At 35.3% G+C, this 12,823-nt stretch overlaps 3 protein-coding genes across 4 annotated transcripts in view; all 3 read right to left on the reverse strand.

Moving 5' to 3' along the window:
• Window positions 1-426: 426 nt before the first annotated feature.
• LOC111447789 (probable NAD(P)H dehydrogenase subunit CRR3, chloroplastic) lies at window positions 427-1,340 on the reverse strand. Its single transcript, XM_023087131.1, has 3 exons — window positions 1,073-1,340; window positions 849-991; window positions 427-705 (listed from the first exon to the last, which is right to left on the reverse strand). Exons 1-3 carry the CDS (start codon window positions 1,294-1,296, stop codon window positions 581-583), a joined length of 492 nt encoding a protein of 163 aa, XP_022942899.1. The 5' UTR covers window positions 1,297-1,340; the 3' UTR covers window positions 427-580.
• A 554-nt stretch (window positions 1,341-1,894) lies between these two features.
• Window positions 1,895-4,985, reverse strand: LOC111447788 (putative receptor-like protein kinase At4g00960). 2 transcript variants are annotated; one of them, XM_023087129.1, is made up of 6 exons: window positions 4,665-4,985; window positions 4,408-4,547; window positions 3,366-3,576; window positions 2,992-3,229; window positions 2,747-2,900; window positions 1,895-2,618 (listed from the first exon to the last, which is right to left on the reverse strand). In XM_023087129.1, exons 1-6 carry the CDS (start codon window positions 4,726-4,728, stop codon window positions 2,124-2,126), a joined length of 1,302 nt encoding a protein of 433 aa, XP_022942897.1. In that variant the 5' UTR covers window positions 4,729-4,985; the 3' UTR covers window positions 1,895-2,123. The 2 variants fall into 2 exon arrangements, with proteins under 2 accessions (XP_022942897.1, XP_022942898.1); XM_023087130.1 differs by having other exon boundaries at window positions 2,992-3,226; window positions 4,665-4,982.
• Window positions 4,986-8,185: 3,200 nt separating this feature from the next.
• LOC111447680 (putative clathrin assembly protein At2g01600) overlaps window positions 8,186-12,823 on the reverse strand; it is an 8,458-nt gene continuing 3,820 nt past the window's right edge. The window contains exons 8-15 of the mRNA XM_023086962.1: window positions 10,540-10,605; window positions 10,393-10,458; window positions 10,148-10,228; window positions 9,970-10,050; window positions 9,573-9,746; window positions 9,407-9,485; window positions 9,200-9,324; window positions 8,186-8,892 (exon numbers count right to left, since the gene is read on the reverse strand). Coding sequence (XP_022942730.1) covers window positions 8,533-8,892; window positions 9,200-9,324; window positions 9,407-9,485; window positions 9,573-9,746; window positions 9,970-10,050; window positions 10,148-10,228; window positions 10,393-10,458; window positions 10,540-10,605 — 1,032 coding nt within the window. The 3' untranslated portion in view covers window positions 8,186-8,532. The remainder of the gene's footprint in view (window positions 8,893-9,199; window positions 9,325-9,406; window positions 9,486-9,572; window positions 9,747-9,969; window positions 10,051-10,147; window positions 10,229-10,392; window positions 10,459-10,539; window positions 10,606-12,823) is intronic.

The raw sequence follows: 12,823 nt of genomic DNA on the forward strand, positions 1-12,823 counted from the left end.
AAAAAAGAAGAATAAGAATGACTTTTTTTTTTTTTTTTTTTTCGCACCGTGTAGTATCATGATTTAGATATGCTCATGAAAAATTTATAAATACCGTAGAAGTGAGTCGCCCCATATACCAACCTTTGACTCATGGGCTAGGACATAATATCGGTAAAAAATTTATTTTCTAAGGAAGACGTCCAGGACACTCATCTCGCAATGCTCGCCACACCATGACACGTGTCATGGGTTAGCTCATTAGTCTATAGGACGTAGGGGTGGTGGAAGTTTAACATCATGTCCCAATTATAATACATTTTGAGGCATATTTGATCTGGCTAAAGTAGATGTAATTTTTGGCGAATAATCATACGGCACCGCAAAGCGTCTAAATTTTGCAAGCTTTCATCTTTCATATAGACAAACTCAACTCAAAGCTGCGTACCAAAACCCATATGGAAACTCAATTAGTAAGTAAGGCTGTCATCAATTGAGCTGTGTTTACAAAGTTCATGTAACATTAAACTTTCGTAGACTCACAAATCCTATTACACGCAATTGAATATTAATGGACTTATTAGAAACTTAAGAAAGCTTGTTACGTAAGAAGTTGATCAAGAAATGGAGTGTTGAATGGTAACTTAATGACCCCAGAAGCCACAAGGAGTGAGAATGCCCAAATTGGAAGAACCCATTGAAACGTAAACAGCAGAAACGATTTTCCTGCAAATTAAAATCAAATCAATGTCTTGTTTGATGGGGTAACTCAGCAACAACATTAATGAACTCCTTTATTCTCTAGATTCTAGAGGGAGTGGAGTGTTCATTACTCAAAAATACAATCAAGTTTCGAGAGAATTGGTTACCTGAAGCTTGAAATTTGGTTTCAGTCTGATCAGTTACCCATTCCCCTGTCTCGCGAAGCTTCTTCATGAGTGCCCCTTCATATTTCCCCGTAAAACTCATCAAAAACATGTCAAATGCAGCCTTCCTATCTTCTTCCAAATCCCTGAGCATCAGAACTTCAGATTACATCTCATATTTCACTACAATAAAGTTCAGAACACCGAAACAGAACTCTCGGACTTGCCTGGGATCCGCGTCTCTGAACCTTCCGGCACCGATAGCACGTTCGATTTCAATAACGGAGGGCCGACGAGGTTTTGGAAGCCGCCGGCGTAACCGTGGATTGGTGATCGGAATAGTTTTGGCGGCGCCATTGGTTTTGGGAGGAGGGGAGTGAGAGTCGTCGCTGGGATTGAGTGAAGCGATAGCCACATTTTTTGTCACAGAAATGCAGGAGAAGCAAGCCATTCCTGTTTCACTCGTTTTACAAACACTTCAACCCCTTCTTATCCATTCAAAACATAACAAACCATACTTCCATTAATATAATTGAAATTTTTATTAAATTGGGGGACGAAATTGTAAGAAATTTTGAAGTAAGGACTAAATTATTATTAAAATGTTATTATTATTTTTATTACAAGCCACTTGTGCGAGCTTCTAACCGAAGGAAAATTCTACACCCATACAAGGAATACTTCATTCCCTCTCTTTCACACCCATATAACAAATGATTCGTTCGTTCCCCTCTCTACCACACCCATAGAAAAAATACTTCATTCACTTCTCCAAACGTAACGTGGGATCTTACAATCTACCCCATTAGGGGCAACGTGCTTGCATACCATTTGTAACAGCCCTAGCCCTAGCCAGCCCACTGCTAATAGATAATGTTGAGTTTTTCCTTGGCTTTCCCTAAAGTTTTAAAACACGTTTACTAGGAAGAAGTTTCTACACCCATGTTTCGTTTCCTTCTTTAACCGATATGGGATCTCAAATCTTTGCTACCATATTTTATACCTAAACAATTAAAAAATAAGCGATAAATCTTTTTTATTACACCTCATGAAGAAGAATGGTCAAAGTTTGTTGAAAATACAGAGTGCAGATCTTTGTACATTGGGGATTGGGCCTACAACTGCAAACTTTTACTGTACACAAAAAATGTGATGAGAAAGGGGGAATGGGGAAGGAATGGCGATCCAAGCAAAAACTTTCCACAGCCACATTTACATTCTAATAAACCAAGGGTACAAAACTTGTGAACAAAAAGAATGAACCTATTAGAAAAGACCCTAACCTTCCATGGGACGTTTCCCACGAGTATCGTATCCTTGACTAACTGAAGAAGAACCAGAAGCAATTTCGTTTTCGGTTGCGGTAATAGTTTTCCCACGAGTAACGTATCCTTGACTAACTGAAGAAGAACCAGAAGCAATCTCATTTGCAGTTGCAGTTGCCGTTGCAGTAATAGTTCCAGTAGTATTGGTCGTCGAAGCATAGGAATCTGATGCACCAGAAGTTCCAGCATTGGAGGACGATACGCTTGTCCTACGTGTTCTTCTATATCGAGAACCAGGCATTCCCGGTCTTGTTGGTTCCTCCAAAGTACCAGGTCTCCTCGACAGGGTCAAAACTACATGTGGCATGGTCGGCCGTAGGTGCGGATCGCCTTGTGTGCAAAGCAATCCTATCTGAGTGCACATTGTAACTTGGTCAGGATCAGCTGATGATGCTAAAGTTGGGTCCATGATCTCCAAGCTCCTGCCTTTCTTGTAAAGCTTGTAAGCCTGCAGCAAAATTCATATCTCAGCAAGACCTTATAGAATACAGATCAGAAATTTCTAAATGACTAACAACTACAGTGATGATCTTTTAATATGATCAGCCTACATAGCATACACAATTAAAACCTTACCCACTCTAGTAAATTTTCGGCGTCCATAAATAAACCAGATGATAACGAGTTTCGCTGGCCACTGATAAGCTCCAACACTAAAACACCAAAGCTAAATACATCTGCCTTCGCAGATAGATGCCCGTGCATTACATATTCGGGAGCCATATACCCGCTATTCATATATGAAAAAAGAAAATTAGTGAAGCGCTCCATATAGGATTCAGAAATTTGATGGGGTGTTGCAGCAAAGCAAAGAAACTTACTTTGTACCAGAAACACGAGTATTGACATGAGTTTGATCTTCCGGGAAGAGACGAGCCATACCGAAATCCGCAATCTTAGGGACCCATTTATCATCCAACAAAACGTTACCGGCCTTAATGTCACGATGGATAATGACATTATGTGAGTCTACATGAAGATATTGCAACCCTCGTGCTACGCCAAAGATTATGCCATACCTCATCTTCCAATCAAGTTCTCCTCGTCTGTTGGCTTCTGCTATAACAACAACCACAACAAACAACAATTATTATCACCGACAGTTCTTCGAAGATCAGGCATCATATCAACAACAAAAATAATAATATAGATTGAAAGAACAGGTAGAAGAACTAAATTTCCCAGCATTACTTACTAAAGAGAAGCTTGTCGAGGCTCTCATTCGTGACGTATTCGTAAACCAGTAATTTTTCTGAACCATGCACACAGTAACCCAACAAATTGACAACATTTCTGTGCTGCACACGAGCCAACAATTTGGCCTCAGTCATAAACTCTTTTTTTCCTTGTTTTGAATATTGTGACAACTTCTTAACTGCAATCACTCTTCCATCCTTTAACTTCCCCTACAAAAAAAAAGAAAAGTAAAAGAAACTTAGATGATACTTGAAAAGGATGTTGAATCTGCTCTCCATTTTTTTAAACAAGAACAAGCTTGGACGGTGAATCTTTAAAGATGTTATCAATTAAATTATCCTTAGAACAGAACTTACCTCGAAAATAAATTCTAGACATACTTAAAAGATTCAGGAGTTCAAGAATTCAAGAGTTCCTTCAAGAAATGTAGAAACCATAGTATGAAATTTATATAAAAAATAATAATAATAATAATAAGCATAAATTTAAAAAACAGAACCAAATGATCAAACAGGGCATAATTCATTTTTGTACATAGCTGTGGAAAATAATTTAACAGAACTATAACTCACTAAATATCATTTCAACTTCGTCTTCAAGTAATTCAATATTGACCAATAAAGGGTATGATTGAAAAATGTAGAAATATGAGAGGCAAGATTGCATAAATTTTTTGAAAAATAAGAACTAAATTGAAGAAGAAAACACCAAAAACATGTATTTAGCTTGATTCTTGATAGTAAACATGTTCTCCCGAATTCCAGGATTCATTGCAAGTGAGGAGGCAAATAGGGAGAAACCCAAGGAAAGTATAGTCGCCGTATTTCTAATTGACCGCAAATTGAGGTCAAAAGTTCAGCACAAAACAACGAAGAAAAATGCTGCTAAAACAGATATGATTAGAAAACAAAATGGCAGAAAGGGCAACAAGATTTATTACAAACTTCCATGGAGTCCAAATCCTTGTTAACTACGAAAAATTCGATGAAATAAAATAAGAGCAAAAAGGAAGAGTCAATGGAGTAAGGTTTGGATCTAACCTTGAAAACTGGACCAAATCCGCCTTGGCCAAGCTTGTTCGTGGGGTGAAAATTGTTGGTAGCTTCAACTAAGGTTTCGAACCGAAAAAACTTCTGTTCATTAGCTGCAATCTGCTCCAAATCGTCCTCGCCCTGGTTATCTAATCAACCCAAACCATCAATCGCTAATAAAAATCAAGATCATAAGATACAGAAAATGATTTGCCCTAATTAAAAAGGGACCAGAAGAAGAAACCAAGTGGATTTTTGACAGATACCTCTTGATGAACCGAATCTGAATGGTCTCATGAGGTTGTGTAACATACTCTTGGACTTCGTCATGCTCGTCTAGTCCATGAAGTTGGAAACAGCGAAAATCAAGCGAAGTTGGGAAGAAGAAAAGCGAATAGAGGATCAAAAAATGGCTGCTGCTGCTGCTGCTGATGTTGGTGCGGATGGGATTGGGGAATTGAGACAGAGAAATGGGGAATCGCTATTTGATCTTTGATTTGAGAAATATAAAACAAAGATCGAAGGCAAAAACACGTACACGAATTGACCCAATCGACGACCTTAGAAAACTCAAACCCACTGCCACCTTGCAAAAACAAACACGTTCCTTCTTTCTCTCCTATATTCTCAACAAATTTATCAACAAATTTATCATAGTTCAATAGATAAGACATCAATTATCATCTAAAAAATTAATAAATTAAACTCAAAATTTTAGGATCCAAAATTTCGTCCAAAACTCGAAAGAAGATCTTTTATGTGTCGAATCTACCAAGTGCAATATAAACTAGAAGGATCTTTCGAGAAATAGTTAATTTAGGGTTAGTGATACTTTGGTTACGTAATAGTCAAAGCTCACTGCTAGTGGATATTGTTCATTTTGGTTCGTAATGTATTGTTGTCAGTCTCATGATTTTAAAGCACGTATGTTAGGGAGAGATTTTCACATCTTTATAATGAATGATTTGTTACCATCTCCAACTAACGTACGATCTCACATGTTATAGATGAACGCTTTCATAGACGACCCTTTTGAATTTAATAAAATAGCGAGCGATGGATAATAATAAAATTAAAAATTAAAAATTGTATTTTAGATATTCTCATAAACATAAAATTAAGGGAATTTAGTGAGGTAGTGAGATACGTAATATAGGAAGACTATTAATATGAAGTGAGAGCTCTAACAAAAATAAAAACTGTGTGAACAAAGAAAATTAATATTCAGAAGAAAAATGAGTACACGTCATCAAAACACGACAAAAATTTTGTTACTTTTTGTCTCCTTCTTCCCCTGTTTTTTTATTTATTTATTTCTTTATATTTTGTTGGTTAGATTAAAAAAAAAAAAAACACACAAAACTTGATCGATTAAGCATTTAATTAGAACTCTAAATATGAATTAAAATGTGAACATTAGCAACTTGTTCATATGAAAATGAAAGGACTGATTTAGACAATATTAAAGGGAAAAATGGGTCACTTGACCGGGTAAAACCAGGGGCATAAATGGAATAAATCAAACGCCGTGTGTTAAGGGCAAATTTTTAATACTTTTTTAATTTTCCTTTTGAATTCAAGTGGTAAAAATTAATGAAAAAATAAATGCTTTTATATTATAATTTTTTAAAAAAGTTTATGGATATATTAAAATTTTATAATTTTACAGAACAAAAGAATGATCAAACAACATTGTAGAAGCAGAATTTATGAAATACATTTATAAATAATATAAATAATAATAATAAACTTTTATTTTTTATAATTTTTGTGGCTGAGATTATTTTATTAGGCACTTTCCTGGTGATTATATTCTCTGAAAATTAATTTAATAAAATTAATTGTTAAATATTGAATAATAAGCTGGATAATTGAAAATTCCTGGAAATTTCTGTTTGCGCCGTCAAAATTAAATTCATTTATTTTAACTTTTTTCCTTTTTCTGAGAGGAAAAAAAAAAGACTTATCTAATTAAAGTCAGCGCCCAGTTCCGTACATTTTTTTAAAATGTTGACTTTTGGATCTTGACGAGATGAAGCTACGCGCGAAGTAATTAATGTCTGAAAATGTGTGTTTTTTTTTTCAATGGAAATAAAGTAGTTTGAAAACTTGTAAATTAAAAAAAAAACATTTATTTAAGAAATATTACTACCCTTCAAAAATAATTTTTTTAAATGTAATTAATATGGAAATTATGATAATTTTTAATTATAAATCGGAAATTATTTGTCTCAATCAATATTGGGAAGGAGGGTAGAAATGACCTTTACAATCCTAGATACAATTTAATTAAAATAAAAATATCGTGTGATTTCTCGACCAATTAGTCAAAATTTCCATTTGACCAATGTCATTAAAAAAAGATTTATAATTTTTTTTCAAAATATCTTCATCATTACTTAATCTTAGTTTAAGTTAGAAATATTTAAATATCTTATTTTGTAATGAAGAAAAATACACCAAAATAAGACCAAATCTTTAAAAATACTATTAAAATGTATAATATTAATAATATTAATAATAAAAAGTTTATCCTCTAATGAAATATAAAATTAAAATCATTTGAAATTTGGTCAATTAGAAAAGTCATTTATATTCTATTCATAACTGGAGGTAAGATTCTTTAATTTTTGGGGCCCATCCTTAGAAAATAAGAATTGACTTTTTTTTTTTTTTTTTAGGAAATTATTATTTTTATTTAGTTTCTACAACAAAATCAAAGTTTAATACTTTGCTTTTCAAGTTTAAAAATAATTTTGAATGAGTTTTCAAGAATTCAAAACAATTCTATATTAATTAATTAAGATTAAAGAAGAAAAAAGACAATATAATTCCTACTTTTGACCAAGTTTATGAAACAAGCTTAAATACGACTTGTTACGGTAAAAGCATGTTGTTGATTGAAAGTGTGAAGATGCTCGAGTATGGTGATATTATCATGTCTATCATTCAAATTTGTGAGCTTTGCTATTAAGGCATATAACATTTGTTAGGATGAATTCCTTATGTACATAATATGCACATTATCAAGTTATTATGTGATTTTTAGAGAATCTCCTATAATTCTCTAACTGTGAATTTGTTTAGAGTGACATGGATCAGCATGATATCGAGATAGTTATTGGACACGAGGTCGATCTCTACTTTATAGTAATTGTATGGGAACTACTAGAGAGTAGCCAACCGATCTCTAATAGTAAGTTGTTTAGAGAACATGAGCCAATAGGACATAGAGTTATGATGTGGATCATTAATAGGAAAATAATAAAAGACATAACTAGATTACCTGAACCCTAGTATACCTTAATATACCTAGTATCGATGGTCTAGTTGATTTTAAATTAGTTAAAAATAGACACGGAATTCATATTTCAATTCTTGACGAACTCTAGCAAACAACATCAATAAATTTCAAATGAATAAAAGAACAATTTATTCTCATTTAGTTCAAGAGCATTCCAATTCCCAGTAAATAGATTATAGAAAAAAAAAACATGACAATAACTTATTGTCGTGTCGTATTCACATTCATTCACACTAAGCAAAAAAGATCCATCTTTGACCAAGTGTTCCATGGTAAACGAACTTTCCTAAAATTCACAGTTATCAATTCAAACAAAAAGTACATCTAAATTCTAAATTTGGAATAGTTCACACATGATAAGACAAAATGTTCATCAGAGAACTCAAGTGCCCATAAAAATCGTGGACTTCTTGCTTTGGACCTTGCGTGCATAGCATGTTGAGGCATGAAATATCAGTGAAATATACAGAGGCAAATGCAGAATGGAAGGATCAGAAATGTGATGAATTGATGAATGACATACGTATGCATAAAAATTATAGCCAAATTCTATGAGAAATGCACTCGCAATCAGCTGAATAGGACAGGATAGTTCCAAGTATTCCGAAACTAACTTCAAATGGTCATTAATTTCATTCACTAATTATTACACCTTTCACTATTCATTCTCTCGCTGGAAGTTTCAACCAAACAAATGAATGTCGCACGCCCCAAACCAACCATTCTTTGCAGCTCGTTCAAGAAAAACCGACCCTTTACATCCCGCCGAATATGATGAAACCAAATCTGTTGACTAAATTACATGTTGGAGATAGCACTGCGAGCGCTCTCTACAGCAGGCCTGTGCTTCCGAATGGATTGCTTGTGGGTGGAGGTACGGTATGGTGGTTAGGAGCAGGGAATGCACTGAAACCTGCATCACCAAAAGGATTTGTTGGGTCCATTGTAAATGGTTGTTGTTGCTGCTGTGGGAAGGTGGGCTGGTAAGGACCAAAAGGATTCGCCGCCTGCTGCTGAGCTAGTGGCGCCATTTGAACCGATGGAGGTGGAGCGACGGCATTTGAATATGCAAACGGATCTTGCACTTCAAATGGGTTTGGTGCAGGCTTACCGTACACTGGCTGTAGAGAAGCTCTATATGCACCTTCATCATATAAACTATCGAGAGTGAGCGTGTCCAACCCACCAGCCTGGTTCGTCATAGAATGAGAACAAAATTATCAATTTATTGAAGAATAGGTCACCACCGTGTATCTACACAATAATTACAGTCCTAATGCTTGCTTTATACTAAAAAGAAAAAATAATAATAAACAAAAAAACTTGTTCTCAGAGATTCTAGTGGACATGGGCAGAAAAGAGGGATAAAATACTTGGATTTCCATTCCCTAATATTCCCCTTAAGCTTCAAAGAATCTAATTCATAAATGTTCCACCAGCTAACTGCAAAACTGGGAAACGATATGGTTCAAAATTCACAATCACATTAAAGCATACCAGTTGTCTCTCATTAGCTGATGAAAGGTTACCACTTGGAGTGGTGACCAAGGCTAGCTCCCAACCAGTAGGATCGAAATCCTTTGCCTGCACACCATTGGAATGAAAAGTGGACGCTGCTGCATCTGATATAAGGTTTGATATCATTGACACTAGTTAGGAAAATTTCTCAAGCAACCCAATTAGAAAGAAAGACTTGGAATTTACCACCAGAAGGAACTATAGCTAAAGCCAAAGCATTTCTCTCCTCAATGGCGGATACTTCTGTGGTAGCAAGACTCAATCCCTGAAAAGTTGACCAAGCAAAGTGGAAAGGATGGTGATGAGAGGCATCATCATTTATTACAGAAGAAAAAAAGGTATAGATATATACCAATAAATCTCCAGTCTCTGAATGGGTTGGAGCAGGAGCTGGTGCTGGAGGTGGTGCTGGAACCGTCTCAACAGGAGTAATAGAGAGATCATCTGAAGGAGAAGCCTCTGGTTCATCTGTTGGTAAGTTCGGATCTTCTGAAGGAGAGTCTTCCGGCTTGTAAGTAAGTTGCAGCTGTCCAGGATTAGAAAATAAAAATTTAAACATTGTCAAACAGATAAATTAGATACACACATATAAGCTCCAGGGCACAAACATGCAAGAAAAAAAGCAAAGAAAGCCACGTTGCCTTCATAAGTAGATTCCAAACATGAGAATAAATCCAAATAGCAACTCTTTCAAATGCCTGAAGTACAACCAAATTTTTGGTATGAAAAGTTATCAAGAATATACTAACCAGTGGTTCATTTGGTACTGTAACAACTCGTGGTGCCTCCCTAATATACTCTTCCATCGTATTAAGAAATGACTGTGGGGGCTGGAAGTGGATAACAAGGCATGAAGTATGAAAGTATAAGTTTATACTGTAGCTTTAGGTCGATAAGAAACATAAGTCACTATAATACCATTATTACCTCTCTTAAAACAGGAAACTGGAAATTCCGAGCAAGTTCTAACCCTTTGCAAATATCATAGAAATCTGATAGGCTTCCTGCCTGCACGAGGAAAGGGCAAGAATAAGCCTGAACTGTCTAATAGTGTACCTCAGATAATATAAAAACGGTTGACGGGGGACACAACCAAAAAAGTTGATAGACAACCAGTAATCATTATAAGAGATAACTATCACTGTTAGAAACAAAAATGAGCTCAAACGTACCTGTTGGCCAGCTCTTTTATAGATATCAAGGGCTTTGATAGCCTCGTGCCTTGGCATCTCAAAAAACTGCAGGGAGTTAAATAAATTTATTGTCACCAAAGCACTGTATGTATGTCTCTAAAAGTCTTGCTTAAGTAAGATACTTACCTTGTCAACAAGATTTATAATTCCATCATTAATAGCACAATAGATTTTAAAGCTCTCTTTCAATACCTGAAAATAACATGTCACGGCATTCGTAAAAAAATGGGCATAAGACTTTATAAATGAAAAGTAGCCTTTGAGAACATAAAAAAGATAAGAACAGAAACTACACTTGATCTAAGCCAAAGGACCGAGAGAACAGAACAAAGAAAACTTTAGAACTCTTTCCCACATAACGCAGGAAACATAGATAGAAGAACAAAAAAATGGCCTTTGCCCATCATAGTGCATTATCCTGGCCCATACATATGAAAACACAGAGAAAGGGCTAATCAGTGAAATAACAAAAGCAAAGACATCAATTTCTTTTTAATTTCACCATGCGAATATACCCCCTCCTCCAACGAAGTAATGAATGTGTTCAACAGCAAACTGCACGTGTTGCTAATCCAAGCCTCAAATAGGCTTGTACTCTTTTATTTATTCAATGGAAAAAATGTTTCTGTCAACAAAGACATGACCGAGAGTTGTGATGGTGCTGGTTACCTTTTAGTCAACAAATATTTCACCTCACATCAACGAATCATATTCATGAGTTTGAAAGAATTGAAAAAATGATACCTAGCAGCATCCTGCTTAATGAGCAGTGGGTACCTTCTATTTTATTTAAGTTTCCTTAGAAAGTGACAGCACTCGAGAATATATTTCCTTTTTAAAACAAGAGCCTCTTTTCATTAATTTAGTGAAAAGATAAGAAGTGCTAGTAGACTTCTGCTAGGAAGTTACTTGTAAAAAGGCACCCCAATTAGATCTATTTACACAGGAAGAGAAGTTATAATATGAACAAAGAAATTTAGCTAAGGACTCCCACGAGCTCCTTCCTTTGCTTTTGAAGACAATTGTTCCTTTCTAGCCATAAATCCTAAGCCATTGCTTTTACGGTGCCGGAGTTTTTCCTCTCTTCTTATTAAAACCATCATGGCCTTAGGAGTAGCTTCCATAACCTTTTGCTCTCGTCTTCTAAATAAAAATGAAAATGAAAATAATTGTTTTCAACGAGAAGCTCGTAATTTTTTTTTTTTTTAAACATGGACATACATTTCCTCTCCTTTCAAAAAATACGTGTACACTAACAAATTTAATACTTTGAAAAGATAAAACCTTTTTTTCAATTGGAAACAAAACAATTTCCTTGATAAAATGAAATTACAAAGGGGAGACCAATCCAAAAAAAAAAAAAAAAACTTTTTCAACTGGCTTATAAGATGAGTTAACCATGTAAATTAAACAAAAAAAAAAATCACAACACACTCCCAAACCAACACAGCATCACACACCAGTCCCCCATCCCCCGACCCTTATAACAATTCTCTCTCTTCCACCCTTACCTACATGTATAAAACTGACTTGGGGTCAATCAACCTCCTCAGCCTCATTTCCGATCAGGATTGAACCTACTAACTATCTTCCTTTGAAAAAAGTTATTAGGTTACAAGATATTATAGACCAGAACACATGTTTCAACCTTTTTACCGACACTATGAATACCACACCTAAACACTAGTAAAAAGATTAATTGACCAATGATCTCTTTCTCGTGGCATTTTCTTATGAATTAATCAAATAAACTACAACTTTATTCAGTAATTAACGTGTCCCTCCAATCTGGGAACATTTCCACTAATTATGGTTCAAGACAATCCCCTCATAACTTGCCTGATCTGGAGCCTCATGTTACCTATGCCCTTAACACATCTTCCTCAAACAACCTTCCTAGTCTACTTCAAATCTTTTGACCTGGGCCACCAGTGACCTCCTTTCAGAGAAAAGGGTGGCCATCCTTTTCCGAATATTAAATTTTAGAACTTTTTACTAAATCAAGGTCTCAGTGGGGCTCTATCTTCTCAAAACTGCCTCCGTCATCAAAAGCCAAAACTCCAACTGCTTGCCCAGATTATTCAATAATAACAAAACTTCATAAATTCATGAGTCTAAATTTTGATCCATATTCACATTTTGATCTGAGAATTTAGCACATAATCATGTTAAACACTACAACTTCAACAAAGAGCACCTAATATAAATTTAATCTTTTTCTGGATGTTACCACATGAAGGGCCCTCAAGTAAATAGTGAGACATCCAGGAGGCATGTCTCTTTCTTATAGCCTTTGAATTTCCATACATTACGGTCTTGCATTACTTCTTAACATAAAGTGGACTGGTAAAGGGAAGAACCCTTAGTTTAGCATGGGGTAAACCATTTTCGCCCCCCCCCCCCCCCCCCC

Source organism: Cucurbita moschata, unplaced genomic scaffold (genome assembly GCF_002738365.1).
Source record: "Cucurbita moschata cultivar Rifu unplaced genomic scaffold, Cmos_1.0 Cmo_Scf00009, whole genome shotgun sequence".
Lineage (NCBI taxonomy): Eukaryota > Viridiplantae > Streptophyta > Magnoliopsida > Cucurbitales > Cucurbitaceae > Cucurbita > Cucurbita moschata.